This window comes from Emydura macquarii, unplaced genomic scaffold, assembly GCF_026122565.2.
Source record: "Emydura macquarii macquarii isolate MOO-44397 ecotype Brisbane River unplaced genomic scaffold, CSIRO-AGI_Emac_v2 contig_705, whole genome shotgun sequence".
Taxonomy (NCBI): Eukaryota; Metazoa; Chordata; order Testudines; family Chelidae; genus Emydura; species Emydura macquarii.
Window position 1 is genome coordinate 8,491,650 of NW_027130842.1, and position 15,715 is coordinate 8,507,364.

At 45.2% G+C, this 15,715-nt stretch overlaps 2 protein-coding genes across 4 annotated transcripts in view; both read left to right on the forward strand.

The window, feature by feature from the left end:
* The window catches only part of GRM1 (glutamate metabotropic receptor 1), a 213,522-nt gene that overhangs the window by 154,029 nt on the left and 43,778 nt on the right, over positions 1-15,715 (forward strand). For all 3 annotated transcript variants that reach the window (XM_067542209.1, XM_067542210.1, XM_067542211.1), the window contains exons 5-6: positions 5,575-5,743; positions 9,175-9,301. In XM_067542209.1, coding sequence (XP_067398310.1) covers positions 5,575-5,743; positions 9,175-9,301 — 296 coding nt within the window. The remainder of the gene's footprint in view (positions 1-5,574; positions 5,744-9,174; positions 9,302-15,715) is intronic.
* LOC137149133 (zinc finger and SCAN domain-containing protein 29-like) lies at positions 1,239-3,275 on the forward strand. Its single transcript, XM_067542506.1, has 2 exons — positions 1,239-1,776; positions 3,172-3,275. The coding sequence occupies exons 1-2, from the start codon at positions 1,239-1,241 to the stop codon at positions 3,273-3,275; spliced, it is 642 nt and encodes a 213-aa protein (XP_067398607.1).

Here is a 15,715-nt window from a genome sequence, read left to right on the forward strand (position 1 = left end):
AGTCTTGCAAGGCTGCCTTATGTTAATTGTGGTTTTGGTTAATTTATGTCACTCTTGTTTGTTTTGTTTGAATATGTTAATTGGATGATTATTCCAGAATGCATGAAACCATAGTGCCCTGATGTGGGGCTAAATTATGACTAGCCTTAATGTGGCCACACAAGGAAATTAGGGGATGTAAAGATTTCCCCTCCTCACCCACTCCTACCCCTTTGTATGGCCACATTAGGCCTACACAAATCTTAGCTCCAGGTGCTGGAGGAACACAGAGGGCTACATGCCCCACCCCTTTGCCTCTGGGATTTAGCAGGTGAGGAAAGGTGGGAAGTAGGCAGAGACTTGATTCCCTCTCCCCCAGGCATCACTGGATGCTGGTTGTCTGCAAGGAAGGGCAATATGTTGCACCCTGAAAAAGGCTTTAACAAAGTACTTCCCATCCAGAACAAGTGGAGGTGGGCAGCAGGTCTAAACAAACAGCTGCCACCACCGGAAGCTCCCAGTCAGCCTCTGCCCCCGAGGCTCCACATTCATGCCACCTCTTCCCATCATCCCGCTCCACTTCCTCCCCCACAAGAGCAGCGGCGGGTGGGAGGAGCCTTGGGGGAGGAAGCGGAGCAGGGGTGGGAAGGAGCAGAATGAGAGCAGGGGGGCTGAGAGGAGTGAGCAACGTGGGTGGGGGGCCTCGTGGGAGGGGGCTGAGCAAGGGCGGGGCCTGGGGCTGAGCAAGGGTATGGCCTCAGTGAGGAGGAAGAGTGGGGGTAGGGCCTGGGGTGGAGCATGGGCAGGGCCTCAGGGGGAGGCAGAGTAAGGGGTTGGGCCTCAGCGGGGAGTCAGCCTCCCCAAATTCAAGAGGCACGTGCCACCTATGACTGGAGGATGCCCTATGAGGAACCATATTCTCTGAGGCCTGGTCTACACTGGCGGCTTACTGTGCATTAAAGTCCCTTAATGCGCATTTATAATAACTGCGTCCACACTAGCACGTTGTTAATGCGTATTAAGGAACACTTTGATGCGCAGCAATAAGACCACCTCTGCCAAGAGGATTAGCACCTGAAGCGCATTAGCTACTGCACAGTAGTGCAAGTGTGGACCAATCTGACTTAATGCGCATTAATTGGCCTCCGGAGTGTATCCCATCATGCCCCATTTCAGTACCCGCCCCCAAAGCAGCCCCGGGAAGATTTGATTGTTGATTTCATTGCCAGCGTGGAGAGAGCTTTCCCATTCCTCTCAGCATGGCTACTGTTTTCAGCATGGCTAAAGGAAAGCCCAAACGTGCTCCAGCATGGAGCAGACCAGAAGTTTTGGACCTGATCGGGCTGTGGGGTGAGGAGACAGTCCTGTCCCAGCTACGCTCCAGCAAAAGGAATCTGGACATTTATGGGAAGATATCCCAGGGCATGCTGGAGAAAGGACACCAAAGGGATGCTTATCAATGCAGAGTCAAGATCAAGGAACTGAGACTGTCTTATCAGAAAGCCAGGGAAGCAAACAGGCGCTCTGGGTCCTCTCCCAAAACATGCAAGTTCTATGATGAGGTGCATGCTATTCTTGGGGGCGATCCCACCACTATGCCCCCACAGAGCATTGATACCTCCGCAGCTTCTGAGTCCATGAGTAATGAGGATGAAACCTTGGAGGATGAAATTTTGGAAAGCAGGGAGCATGAGAACGGAGTGTCCCTTCTCCCAGAATCACAGGAGTTAATCTTGATCCCCCAGCAGTCCACCAGCACACAGGACAGCACAAATGATCCCATGGAAGGCACATCTGGTGAGTTTTCTTTCCTATTAGCATTGCATAGCTTCCCTTTGCTTCTTCTCACCACGGAGCCACGAGGCGGGGGAGGGGGAAGGGCAGGGGGCTGCCAGGGATGGGACTGCAAATCTTCCCTTTTCTTCTCCCCACTGTGGAGCCATGAGGCAGGGGGGGAAGGGCAGGGGGCTGCCAGGCTTTTTCCTTGCAAAGTTCACTGAGGAATTAACAATGTTATACATTTTTTTACAAACGGCTGTAAGGGTTTATTAGTTCAATGGTGACACATACTTCATCACTGGTTGTTCTGTTACCTCTACCTTACCCTCCTGCTGGGACTAGGCTTTGGGCCCCCTCCCTGGCCCCCTCCCAAGAAACATTTCTTTGTTGAGCCCTAACAGACTCATTACACATGTGGCTCCAATGCACAGCCATCCCAGGCATGCCCTACCCACTTTCAGCTGGCCACACCCAAGAGGAATTCTTCTTGCAAACAGCCATGGGAGGATTCCCCCCTCCGCCCCCCGGCAGGTAATTTGCATCAACACCACCACTAGCTAGTTCATTGTTTTCCAAATTCTTAACTGCCAAGTATGGGACTGCATAGCTTCCCTTTCCTTCTCCCCACCACGGAGCCATGACTGCTGGGGGGGAAGGGCAGGGGGCTGCCAGGTATGGGACTGCAAACCTTCCCTTTTATTCTCCCCACTGTGGAGCCATGAGGCGGGGGGGAAGGGCAGGGGGCTGCCAGGCTTTTTCCTTGCAAAGTTCACTGAGGAATTAACAATGTTATACATTTTTTTACAAACGGCTGTAAGGGTTTATTAGTTCAATGGTGACACATATTTCACCATTGGTTGTTCTGTTACCTCTACCTTACCCTCTTGCTGGGACTAGGCTTTGGGCCCCCTCCCAAGAAACATTTCTTTGTTGAGCCCTAACAGACTCATTACACATGTGGCTCCAATGCACAGCCATCCCAGGCATGCCCTACCCACTTTCAGCTGGCCACACCCAAGAGGAATTCTTCTTGTGAACAGCCATGGGAGGATTCCCCCTTCCCCCCCCCCCGGCAGGTAATTTGCATCAACACCACCACTAGCTAGTTCATTGTTTTCCAAATTCTTAACTGCCAGGTATGGGACTGCATAGCTTCCCTTTCCTTCTCCCCACAGTGGAGCTATGAGTGCTGGGGGAGGGCAGATACATTGTTTCATAAACAACTTTGTGTAATTGGCAATATATTTAATTTGTATCTAGCAAATGATGTGATGTTACATTTGTTGCAAGATGATTTGAATGCAACTTTTTGAAACTATGTTCCATACACTCCTTTTTCAAACTGTTACATTTCTGTGGCTGTACTCAGTATTCTAAATATGTGTACCCTGTTTTTTCTATTTCATTCTGTAGACATTTATGCAGTGGACCGACCCTTAAGAAATGCAGCTGATAGACTAAGTCTGATTAGGAGAAAAAAAGAAAAAACAGAGAAGATACGTTTTCTGAACTCATGAGCGTAGCAACATCAGCAGAGACAGAGCAACGAACATGGAGACAGAGCATGAGCCAGACTATCCGCAGTGCTATAGATAGTCATAGAGAAACTCAGGCGATTGTGCGCAGCACCTCAGAAGAGGTTCTGAAAGTCCTGAGGGAGCAGTTGGATGTGCTCTGGCATCTTGTGGATCGTCACGATCGGAGGCAGGGCACGGTGCCGCTGCAGACACTCCAGAATGCTCCAGAAACCACTGTTGTGGTGCCCTCCACCTCTCCTGCAACCACAAGGTCTCATGCTCGACTCCTCAGGATGCAGCCCCAGCTGTCCTCCACCCCAGCGAGCTCACACCCAACCCCTGGAGATAGAGCAGGAAATCCTCCCTCCCCCTTTCCCATTACTTGGCTGTAAAGAAATAAAGTTTTCCTGTATTTCAAATTGTTGTTTAATAAAAAACTTACCGATTCTGGTGCCATTAGCCGGGCACAGCTATCAACGGGGGGGGGGGAGGTTGGGTGAGGGGGACATCCAAGCCAAAGAACATACATGAAAATAAATCAGTTCTGTATCTCATTGCAGAACCTGGTTTTCAAAGCTTCCCTAATGCTAATCGTTATTCGATTAGCTCTACGCGTACTGCTGGCAGGTGGCTGCTCATAATTGGCAGCCAGTCTTTCTGCTTCCACATCCCAACCCTGGGGGAACCTTTCCCCCTTAGCTTCACACACATTATGAAGAACACAGCAAGCAGATATCACAGAAGGGAGGTTCTTCTCACTCATATCCAGCCTAGTGAGGAGACTCCTCCATCTACCTTTTAAACGCCCAAAGGCACATTCTACAACCATTCTGCTGCTGCTTAACCTCTTATTAAAACACTCCTTGTCACTGTCAAGGTGACCGGTGTAGGGCTTCATTAGCCAAGGAAGCAAGGGGTAAGCAGGATCCCCCAGGATCACTATGGGCATTTCCACACCCCCAATGTCAATTTTTTGGTCAGGGAAGAAAGTGCCCACCTGTAGCTTAGAGAACAGCCCTGAGTTACGAAGTACACGAGCGTCATGCACCTTCCCAGGCCACCCCACATAGATGTCTGTAAAACGACCCCTGTGATCCACAAGCCCCTGAAGGACCATGGAAAAGTACCCCTTGCGGTTAATGTACTCTGTTGCCAGGTGTGCAGGTGCCAAGATGGGGATGTGAGTCCCATCAATGGCCCCACCGCAGTTTGGGAACCCCATCGCAGCAAACCCCTCCACTATGTCCTGCACGTTTCCCAAAGTCACAAGCCTTTTTAGCAAAAGTCTATTGATGGCACTGCACACTTGAACCACAGCAGCTCCCACTGTAGATTTACCAACTCCAAATTGATTCCCAACAGAGCGGTAACAGTCAGGGGTTGCCAGCTTCCAGAGAGCGATGGCTACTCTCTTCTCCACCGTCATAGCTTGTCTCAAGTGAGTGTTCATGCGCTTCAGGGATGGTGCCAGCTGTGAACACAGTCCAAGGAAAGTTGCCTTCCGCATACGAAAGTTTTGCAGCCACTGATCATCATCCCACAGCTGCATAACAATGCGGTCCCACCAGTCTGTGCTGGTTTCTCTGCACCAGAACCTGCGGTCCACTGACTGCAGATGAAACGTGATAGCCTGCAGCAATCGGTCATTATTAGTATCTATTGCCTGTATCAGGGCACGCAGAGTGGCAGTGGTGATAAACATACTTTCACTTACTGCTTCACTGAGAAAGTAATCCAGGATAAGCCGGGTTGTATTTGTCATGCTCAGAATCACAGCACACAACTCGTCTGTCTCCATGTCTCTGCAGCAATGGCGATCGTGGGTGGGGGGAATGAAAAAATGGCACGAAAATCCTTTTCCTGTTTGCTTGGGGGTGGGGAGAAGATAGTGGGGGAAGCAGCACTGCATCCTGGGACGATGACACTCGTCACAACAGCCTCTATGGTTAGTTGCACTGTGGGATAGCTTCCCACATTGCACTGCTCTCTAATTACAAGTACGGTTTTCCAGTGTGGACGCAATAAAGCGGATCAAGCACCGTAGTGTGGACAGTCTGCAGCGCTTTCTGTAAAGCGCTTTCTAAAATACGCATTAAGCTGATGCACATTAGTGCTGTAGTGTAGACATAGCCTAAGTAAGGAAGAAGTTGGTAGCTCCTCAAAGATTTTAGCAATGGAGTAACCAAGAGTTTTTGAAGCAGAAATCATGAATTAGCATGTTTCCATGGAGAAGGAGAGTCAAAAGATTTAATGCTTATGTCCATAAGACTCCACTGTTTTCTCTGCTTTCCCTTCCCAGGTATGACATCATGAATCTGCAGTACGCAGAGCCCAACAGTTATGACTATGTACTCATTGGAACCTGGCATGAAGGGATGTTGAATATTGATGATTTCAGAATTCAGATGAACAAAAGTGGAATGGTCCGGTCAGTCTGCAGTGAACCTTGTTTGAAGGGTCAAATTAAGGTATGTCTCAGGAGCTTTTCTCTGTTATATGGATATAGGAAGATCCATATTAATGAGAGATGAATAACAGACGTACACTTTTTTCACCAGGACTGAGCAAATTTGGTTCAGATTGAAGAAAATATTGTCGGGCTTGGAATGTTTTGCTTTTGGGTATAAGTGTATAAGAAGCCAAGACTATCTAAAGACTCATAGGTCAACATTTACAGGAAGTCAAGGCCTATTTCTTCCGCAAAAATGTACTAGCACATGTGCTTTGGTGTCTACATGTTCAAACCAATACGCAAAGTATGCAAATACCAGCTTATGAATGCACTTTTGGGGGCTTATACTTCTTGAAAATTCTACAGTTATTCAGATTTTTCTAGTGCTCTTGAAACAGAATCAAATTTCAGCTTGTGCCACTGATGTAAAATGTAACAATAGGAAGAACAACAACATAATTATTTTTGTCATTACCCAGCACTTACTATAACTGCAGTTCCCTTGGGGGACTGATTTTTAAAGTGGCGTGCACTGCAGGAGTAACATTTTTGTCCCGTCAACAGCACCTGAAAGAAAAAAGGATATTTATTTGTTTGTATCCTATGCTCACCACAGGAAGTGTAGACACACAAATGAAACCTCTGTCTGTTTACCAAATAAGAGCACTTATATCCAGCTACAAGTAATTTGCCACCTGCCATGTCCAGGTGGCACAAAGACAAATGTAAGCAGTATCACTATAACATAGGCACAGTTAGTTTACAAGGGCAAGGTGCTCCCATTGAGGAAAACTACCCGATTCATGTAGGCTAGTGTTTTAGCAGAGGCATCTTAAAACATACAAAACACTTGGCAGGACAACATCAACGTTCACTGACATCTAAAGACACCATCCCTAAAGAAGAGTTTAGAGATTATATAGTGTGTGCATATATACTTGTGTGTATATGAATAAACGCACACACACACAGCTTGATCCAGCTCCCATTGAAGTCAATCGCGCGCGCTCTCTCTCTCTCTCTCCATAGATTGCAAAAAGAACTGAAGTTTTTGTACAAAACTCAATAAAACAAACATTTTGCATTTTGCTGCTCTATATGTGGATGATAGGGAAGGTCCTGGAGGAGGGGCAGGATCTTTCCTGCTGTCAAACTGAGTAAAAGTCTGTTGCACAGTACATTGGCCAGCGATATCCACAACTCATCCTTCAGTTCTGTTTCTTCTCACCTGGATTGTATTTAATCTGCAACTGCATATTTGACTGCACACAGCATATACCCCAGCATAGGTTTGCAGAGGCAAGAGTCAGACAAAGAATTAAAGGAGTTCATATGTCCCAGCCAGTGGATTTGCTGTCCCAGTGTGCGATTTGCTCTGCAGCCTCCAAATGTATCATAAGTGTGCAACTCACAGTGTCATGAGTCTTTCTAAGCAAGCTTCCTCTTCACACACCTTATGGCAGTGGAATGAACAATGAGGTTAAAAACACAACCCTATCATGGGGGGGAATCATTGCAGAATCGGCAAATGTTCACACCATAACAAAGTACATTGTTCAGAAATATTAGTTTCCATGAGCATTGTGCCAGGACATGCTCTTGCATGCCACATTTAGGGACTGATTCTCATTGAGACTAAGGCCCCTTTACACCACTGTAGCAACATAAAGTGTAATTTGCACCCACTTGAAGTCCTCTTTACACTGCCAGAGCGGGTCCCAAAGCGGCCTTTTTGCAATTCAGAATTGGATCTTTAGGATTCTGCATCAGCTTCAAGATAATATTCGATTAGATTTCTAAACTGAATAGAAATAACATTGCTCTTACAAGAGATACATACAGTATAAAGTGTGTGTATTTATGTATTTATTAATAATTTATTATGCTTTTAACCATTTTCTTTGTCTGCTACTTTGTATTATACACAGAGAAAAGTAGGAAATATCAAACATTGACTGAGGTAGTTCAAATAAAATAAGAACTGGACTCTCCTATCCCTCAAATCAAACCTCTTTGGAAGTTTACTTTAAAATATAACTCTTTCCTGGGCTTGTATAACTTCCTGATTCAAACTGGGAAAGGAAGCAGTGTGACGTTCCCCCCCTGCAATCTGGACTGGAGTGTAGCTGTGTAACCCCAGTTCCTCACTCCTGGGTCCCGACTTATCCTGCTTTGCTTTGTGAGCCACCCACTCCTGGGTCAGTCCACGCTCAGCCTTCTGTGAGTAATCGGTCCCTGACCTAATGAAGGAGCACTTCTGGCCAGCCACTCATGGGATAGACCCCCAGTAAACATCCCCAGTCCCAGATGCAACCCCAGGAACTGCCGCCTTGCAGGGTGTGCTGTATTCTGCATCCTGCAAGCTCATTTACACTTGTCCGTCAGTTTATCAAAGAAATTGATATGCACCAGCTCAGTCACTCCAAGTGAAGTCTCTACACACACTCAATCCATACACACTGTTTTAGATCAAACAAACAAATAAATTTAATGATTACAGCAAGATTTTAAATGAATCCAAGTCGGATTAACAAGGAGTTAGTCACAATCAACTAAAAGATAACTCGCCTCCTAAATTAAGAAAAATATTTCAGTCTCTTTCAATCTATGATGTTATCTTACCAAACAGGCTGGTTGTAATGCATCTTGCAACCAGGCCCCCCTTTCCCTGTGGATAGGTGCTAGTCTTTGATGTTGCTTAGGAGATAGATTCCAGGGGAGAGCCCCAAGACAAAGATGCCTCTTTCTTTTTAACAAGTTTCCTCAACACTCCCTGGGGTCAGGTGATCGTCCATGTCCGGCAATGGGCATGATTTTTCCCTCTTGAGCCAAAGTGCTCAAAGGTGCTTAGGCCAGTCCATTGTTCCTATATGCATTCCTCTGTGGGGCGTGGAAACACAGCTTTGTGCATGTTTGCATCTATGCAAGCCATGTGACACACATATTTGGGGATATGATATAGCAGGGTTTCATGTCTGTACATACGTATGGCACTGCAGGGAACATGCTACCACAACAAGAATGTTCAGTATGTTGTGAGCATTCCAAAAACACCACACATGGCATACTTTGCATCAGACCCTACACAGTTACACTGTAAGGGTGAACATGAATGATACACAGATCACACCATAAGGGTGTACATGGGGTACAGCGTGTCATAAGCAGAAATTCAAATGTCGTTGTTTTTGTTATTTCTAATCTATCAGAAGTGACACTGGAAAGGTCCTGAGAAAGTTTATTCCTGTGAGAGTTCAAGCACAGGTTTTAGCCCAAAGGGGTACAAATAGGACTCCAGCTTTTAATATTCACCCACCGTTAGAAACTTCTCATAGCCAGTGCTCATATTTCATTGTTTTACGACATTGTAGGTGGTGCCTGCCTGCTGTAGAGACTCATGTGCCTTCTTAACAAGGATCCTGTCTGAGGGTGTTTTTTGTGTTGCAGGTTATAAGGAAAGGGGAAGTGAGTTGCTGCTGGATTTGCACCGCTTGCAAGGAAAATGAATTTGTGCAGGACGAGTTCACATGCCATGCCTGTGACCTGGGCTGGTGGCCTAATGCTGACCTGACAGGTAGGGAAATCTCCCCTCCATACACATCCTCATTTAACAGTATGTCACAAGACAAGTGTGTGGCTGTGTGTGAGGAGGCAAAGTGCCAGAATAAAAAGGCACTTTAAACACAAATGCCTGTAAAATGTGGGACATTCCTTGGATGATACTGCACCCTCTAGCTCTACCCTGTACAGTGTGAGAAAGAAGGGCCCGGTGATTATTAATGTATGTTCATAAATATTTACCGGGGGAAATGACACGGTCTATCAGTGCCATACACATCCAGTTAATAAAACTGCCAATGTTATTAATTAATTAATTATAGTACAATCATTGCTGGTTTTTTACCAATGATATTGCAGGAGCTAATGCATCAGCTGAGTTACTTGACATCCTGTCAGTTCATTCCATCTTGCAACATGGACATCATATCAGGGATTTGTGGCTGTTTTGCAAACCTCCCATTATGTTTCCCCACTCTTCCACAGAAATATCCCCATGCACAGCAGATGCAGAGCCCATCCCACCCCTACCCTACCTCCCCAGGAAGTTCCCAGCACACAGGAAATGTCAGGGATATTCTGAGGGGTGATGGGAGGCGATGTGGCTAGAGCATGTCTCCACCCTAGTTACTCTACAGCTGGGCTGCAAATTAAGGCAGTCCTCTGGATTATTCTAATCTGTGCTGGCAGCTGAATTAGCTCCCAGCAGCCACCAGATAGTCAGATGCAAGCACCCCTCCTAGATATCTGTTCCCTGGGTTGGGCTCTACTGTGGGGAATCAGGCCCACCAACTCTAATATTTAGTGGTTGTGGTGGATTATCAGATGAACATAATCTCCCATGTTTCCATGGGAGTCCCATGACACTATGAGTATCCCATGACACTTTGGCCAAAAGAACTAATGTGATCCTGGGATGCATAAAAAGGGGGATCTTGAGTAGGAGTACAGAGGTTATTTTATCTCTGTTTTTGGCACTGGTGAGACCACAGCTGGAATACTGTGTCTAGTTCTGGTTGAATAATTGAAGAAGGATGTTGATAAATTGAAGAGAGTTCAGGGAAGAGCCACGAGAATAATTAAAGGATGAGAAAACATGGTTTATAGTGTTAGACTCAAGGAGCTCAATCTATTTATCTTAACAAAGAGACGGTTAAGGGGTGACTTGATTACAGTCCGTAAGTATCTACATGGGGAAAAATATTTGATAATGGGCTCTTCAGTCTAGCAGAGAAAAGGGGTAACCCAATCCAATGAATGGAAACTGAAGCTGGACAAATTCAGACTGGAAATAAGGTGTACATTTTTTACAGTGAGGGTAGTTAACCACTGAACAGTTTACCAAGGGTGGTGGTGGATTCTTCATCACTGACAATTTTAAAATCAAGATTGGATGTTTTTCTAAAAAATATGCTCTCGAAAATATTCTGGGGAAGTTCTATGGCCTATATTATACAGGAGGTGAGACAAGATGATCAAAATAGTTTCTTCTGGCCTTGGAATCTATGAATTAATGTAGGACTATATTCATCAGGATATTTGTGCTGATTTAGCCACACAAAGATGCTGTAACCCTGCCTCGCTGGCCAATTAAACTGGGTTTGCAATTGCTTTGTGTTGCTGACACTTCAGAGAGCAGCCAGAGTCTATTAATCTTCCTGCGCTTCTGCTAAGTGTCTCCTCTTTGTGCATTGAGCAGCAGGATGGTATTTTTACCACAAAGTTGGGAAATAAAGGACGTATGTGCTGGAACTTGGTCACATTCCTGGGCCTTAATAAAACTTTCCGGCAACAAATGTCACCAATGTTCTTCATGCATGGGCCAAAGTACTGTTTACCTGGTTGATGAAAATACATTTCCAAGAGATGTTAAATTATGCAATATAGTTGAGCAAGGCGTGGGGTGTCTTATTTTTGTCATGTAGAGGAGAATTGATGATCTACCCAGATAAAATAATTTTTTAAAATAGTATTGACCTAGAAAACGTGATCCACTTTTTTCTAGTTTGTGAAGTACAAAAAACAGGAACCTCTTTGCTCAGTAAAGAAACAAAACAAGGGCATTATGAAGGATAAGTATGCACGCTGGTGACTGCAAGCCAGAGCTATCAGCTGCTCAAAATAGGTCATAAGGGAGCATCTCAAAATGAGAGCCACTGCCAAAAAGAGTCTAAGACCCTGTCTACACTTACCTCTGGGATTTGGCGCCCATCAACAGGAGTTACGCAAGCTACGCAAAAAACTTGCATAACTCACATTGACTTCTCTGCTCCTCTTCTGTGCGCCGTCTTCCTGCACTGCGCCGACGGGAAACGCGTTCCTGTCAATGCAGCGCTACGCCACTTGTGAAGATGGTCTTAGTATGCCAATTTCTGGATCAACTGAGCGGGTATTCACTGACCGCTCAGTTGATCCAGAGAAATCGATCTGACAGCGGCGACTTTGCCACCATCAATGTAGCCGTAGCCTAAGAAACAGTCTCCACTATCAGGGCTTCAAAAAACTCAGAGGCTGTTGATACCTACTGATTTTTTTTCCACTGCAGTGTAGCAGGTCATTTTGTGCCTTTTGTTTGCTGTCTGTGGGGATCCCATCAGTGGTATACCAAGGGGGTGAGTGTGGGGGGGCAGACCTCCAGATGCTGCCTGCAGGGGGGCACTGGACCAGCCCTTCATGACAGGCAGTGGGGGTGGGGGGCACAGGAGGCTCTGAGGGACAGCTGCCACCAGCCGCCCCTCAAAGCCTCCTTCCCCCCCATCCCTTGCGTGTCGTGAAGGGCTAGCCTGGAGCCGCCCCGTCCCCCCCCAGGCCAGGGGTTGAGGCCACCCCATCCAAGCTGGTGCTGGGCTGTGGGGCTGAACTAGGCGGGTGCCATGTGGCGGGTAAGTGTGGGGGGATGGCATCCTGAGCAGGAGGAAGTAAGCAGCGTGTTCCCTCCCCACAGGCACAGATCTCCCCCTCTCTGGGGCAGCTGGGGATGCAGCACTGTCTTGTGGGAGCCAGGGACCCCTCCTGCCCTGAGGCAGGAGCAGGGAGGGGGGCAAAAGCAGGCTTGGCCACCGGCCCCTGAAGACCCATGGTGTGCCACTGGATCCCATCTCTACAAGGAGATTTTAATTTAAAACTAAAGTACCCAAACTACAATGCAACCACCTAAAGTTTTCCCAGAGAACATATGGTACAAAAAAAAACCAAAAAAACCAAAATGGCAGCCAGCTTCACCAGCCACATCCACCTATTTAGTTGAGATGGGTTGGGTTTTTTTTAACCTTAACACTATTTTCTTGAAATGCAATAAATGAGTGCAAAACTATTAAGAAAATATGAAGAAATGTCAACCCATCCTGTACAAAAAATCATTTGATTTGACTAAATTGTGACCTTTAGACTTTGCAGGAGTGCTTATTTTAACCACTTAAGATGGAATGCTCTTTCCTTGCCAGCATTGCTTCCATCACATGTGCTTTTTCAAATCTTGGTTTTGTCTGTCGTATTTACACTTCACCTGTCACCATATAATCTAGGCACAGATATTATCATATTGCATTCAAGATTCTTTTTTCTATTCCCTTTAAAGCTTAGACGATACAAATGTGTATGTCCTTGGCTGCTTCCCTTGCAGAAGAAGGTTCTTAAATACTCCATTTCTTTTAAAAACCCCAAAGTGTCCAGTATATTATTTCCTTACACATATTTCTCAAGGTTCCCATTATCCCACATCAAAGGCTGAATAATTCTGGTGTTCAGCGGTTGTAAACTGCTTTCTTTTTTTTTGAACTGTCAAATGGTTTACAGGAAATTTCCTCACCTGCAAGTTTACTCAGTAGACTAGGAGTCACAGGTCAGGGAGAATTTCTCGCCATGAACTACATAAACCATAATTCTTTTCTTAAATTAATTAAAATCAATATTTTGGGGCCTCTTGCCAGGAACCTCCTTTTGACAACTGATGTCATTTATATTATCAGAATGTATGGAAGGAGAACAAATGTCAGAGCTAGAAAATGCAGTTTCTTCCAGCTTTAATTAAGCAATAAAACAAGACAGGACAAGTAGTTTTAGAGGGCTATTACAACATGCATTGTAAAGGTCTTATGCCTTCAGTTGCCTGAAACATGTGTTAATGACCTCGGGAAACACCAAGGAGTGTATTGTTGGTTTTATAATATGAATATTTAAAAACTATTTTTAAAAATCAATTAGCTTTCTTCCCTGAGAAATAGCTCATAGTTAAAGCATGAGGGAAGTAGAAAAAATCTAACAAACTTGTTTTCACCACACATGGTAAATTAACTCTGTAGCCTAATACTGTTGATTTCTATAATGGATTTTTTTAAAGCTTGCAAACTTTCCGTTTATTGCCTATCTTTTCTGTCTGTCTTTGTCTTGCTTTCCACAGCTTCCCTGTCCCCATGTCCTTCTCATTCGGATGTCATCATCATAGGTGCTGCCAGTCAAAGCACTTTACTAATCTGAGCAGTTCATGGTTGGGGATGGTTTTGTGGAATGTACTCAATCCACAGAGAACATGTTGTGGCCCTCAGGGTTTGTCTGCACACAGAAACTGCACCAATGTAATTAAACCAGTTTCTAAGTCTTACATAAAATAGGCTTAAAGCTAAGCACATGTTTAAATGTTCTATTGAATTGGGGCCGAGTCACTGAACATGTTGCCTATGCTGGTGGAATGAGAATGTGGCTCGGTGTTACTAAAACTAGACTACTAATTAAATATTAACTCTTCTCGTGCCCATAATAGTGCTGCAATACTGGCATGTCCATCAGGAAAGGAGCTTTGTTTAATATTAATCAAAATGCGCAGTTACTTCCGACTGTTAATCTATTATAAATGCAAAATGGTCGCTGGTTCTACTTCTGTTTCTCAGTGCTGTCATGGCTATTAGCAACAGGCTTCCAGCTCTAATTAAAACCTTTATTTTCAATTCCATTTCACCCTGAATACATGGTGAGAAGTGCTCCTTGCCTCACCACATGAGCTTTGAGTACATTTGCTTTTCTTTTAAACCAACTCCCCCAGCTGCAAAAACTAGCATCGCTGCTGCCGTTGTTACAGGCAGTGCAGATAGTGCCACCCATGGTTAATGATGCCTTTCTAAGTCCCTGTTTTCATTTGCTTATAAATTTGCCAAACTTTAACCATTCAGGCTGAAATTTTCCATGCCAATGTCTGCCTCAGATTGAATTTATTTGTTTTGGTCTGCATTGTTTGGAAAATTTCTGCAAATACGGTTCAGCTGCGTCTCAGAATGAGGTTAGGGAAATGTTAAAAGATGCTTACATCTGTTTCATATTTCATTGCGACCCTTCACACTTTGGAGCAAGGACTTGAAATTTGGTAGTGGTGGCACCTGATACCTTTTGCCATTCACCTAAATTTGGTCAAGTTATGAGTCTTTGACCATCTCAGTGAGCATTAGGGTAACCATATGTCCCGGTTTTATAGATATAGTCCCGATAATCGGGGCTTTTTCTTAAGTAGGCACCTATTACCCCCTGCTCTGTGTCCCGATTTTTCATACTGGCTATCTGGTCATGCTAGACCTCTCCGAAGATTCCATCTGTACCACACATGCTCTATCCCAGGGCTGCAGGGGTTGAGAAGGACTTTTCCCAATGATTGCTCCTCACAGCACCCAGGAGCCAGTGCGGTGCTAGACACCAAAACTGAGAGCAGGAAGACTGTCTTTCCTGTGTTCTCAGTGATTCCCTTGCTGGTGCCCAGGCAGGGAGAAGGAGAAAGTGAAACAACTCATCTTGATTGCGCAGGTGTGAGAACCTGGGTTGGGGAGTGGTGGTGCAATGTGGATGAGAAGGTTGGGATGCAACTGGGGCTGCGATGAGGAACCAGGCTGCATGGAGAGAGGCAATGGGATATGGAGCTTGAGGGGAGGATTAGAGCTGGGACAAAGAGCCACTGGAGTGTAAGGGTGGGAGATAGGGACATGGACATAGATCTGAGCAGGTGGGGAGAATACTGTTAAGAGGAATTGAGGTGGGCAGGGAGGAGTAGGCCTAAAGGGAGGATGGGTTGGAGGGGCTAGGTTGTCAAAATGAAGGTTGCCTGCTGTGATTCTGGCACTTCCCATTTTTTTAGTGTTTGACTTTGCAGCCGTAACATTCTTTTAATGTAGCTGTAGTTTTTAAGTTTGTAATTTATACCGTGGTAGTACTTAGAGGCCAAGTAGGTCAGTAACTACAAAGTTTCCTTTAACTTTGGCTTGTGAAAAGCTCATCCAAAGTAAACACCTGACAGCTATTTCTATTTTACTAGGAATAGGTGATCTCCTTTCTGCCTTAATGTACTGAATTCATGTTATATTTAGAGGAGAATGTGTGAAAGGAGCATAAAGAGGAAAAATCTAATGAAAATATAGGGTGAAAATGGAGCAGAGATCTGGAAAGGTGTAAA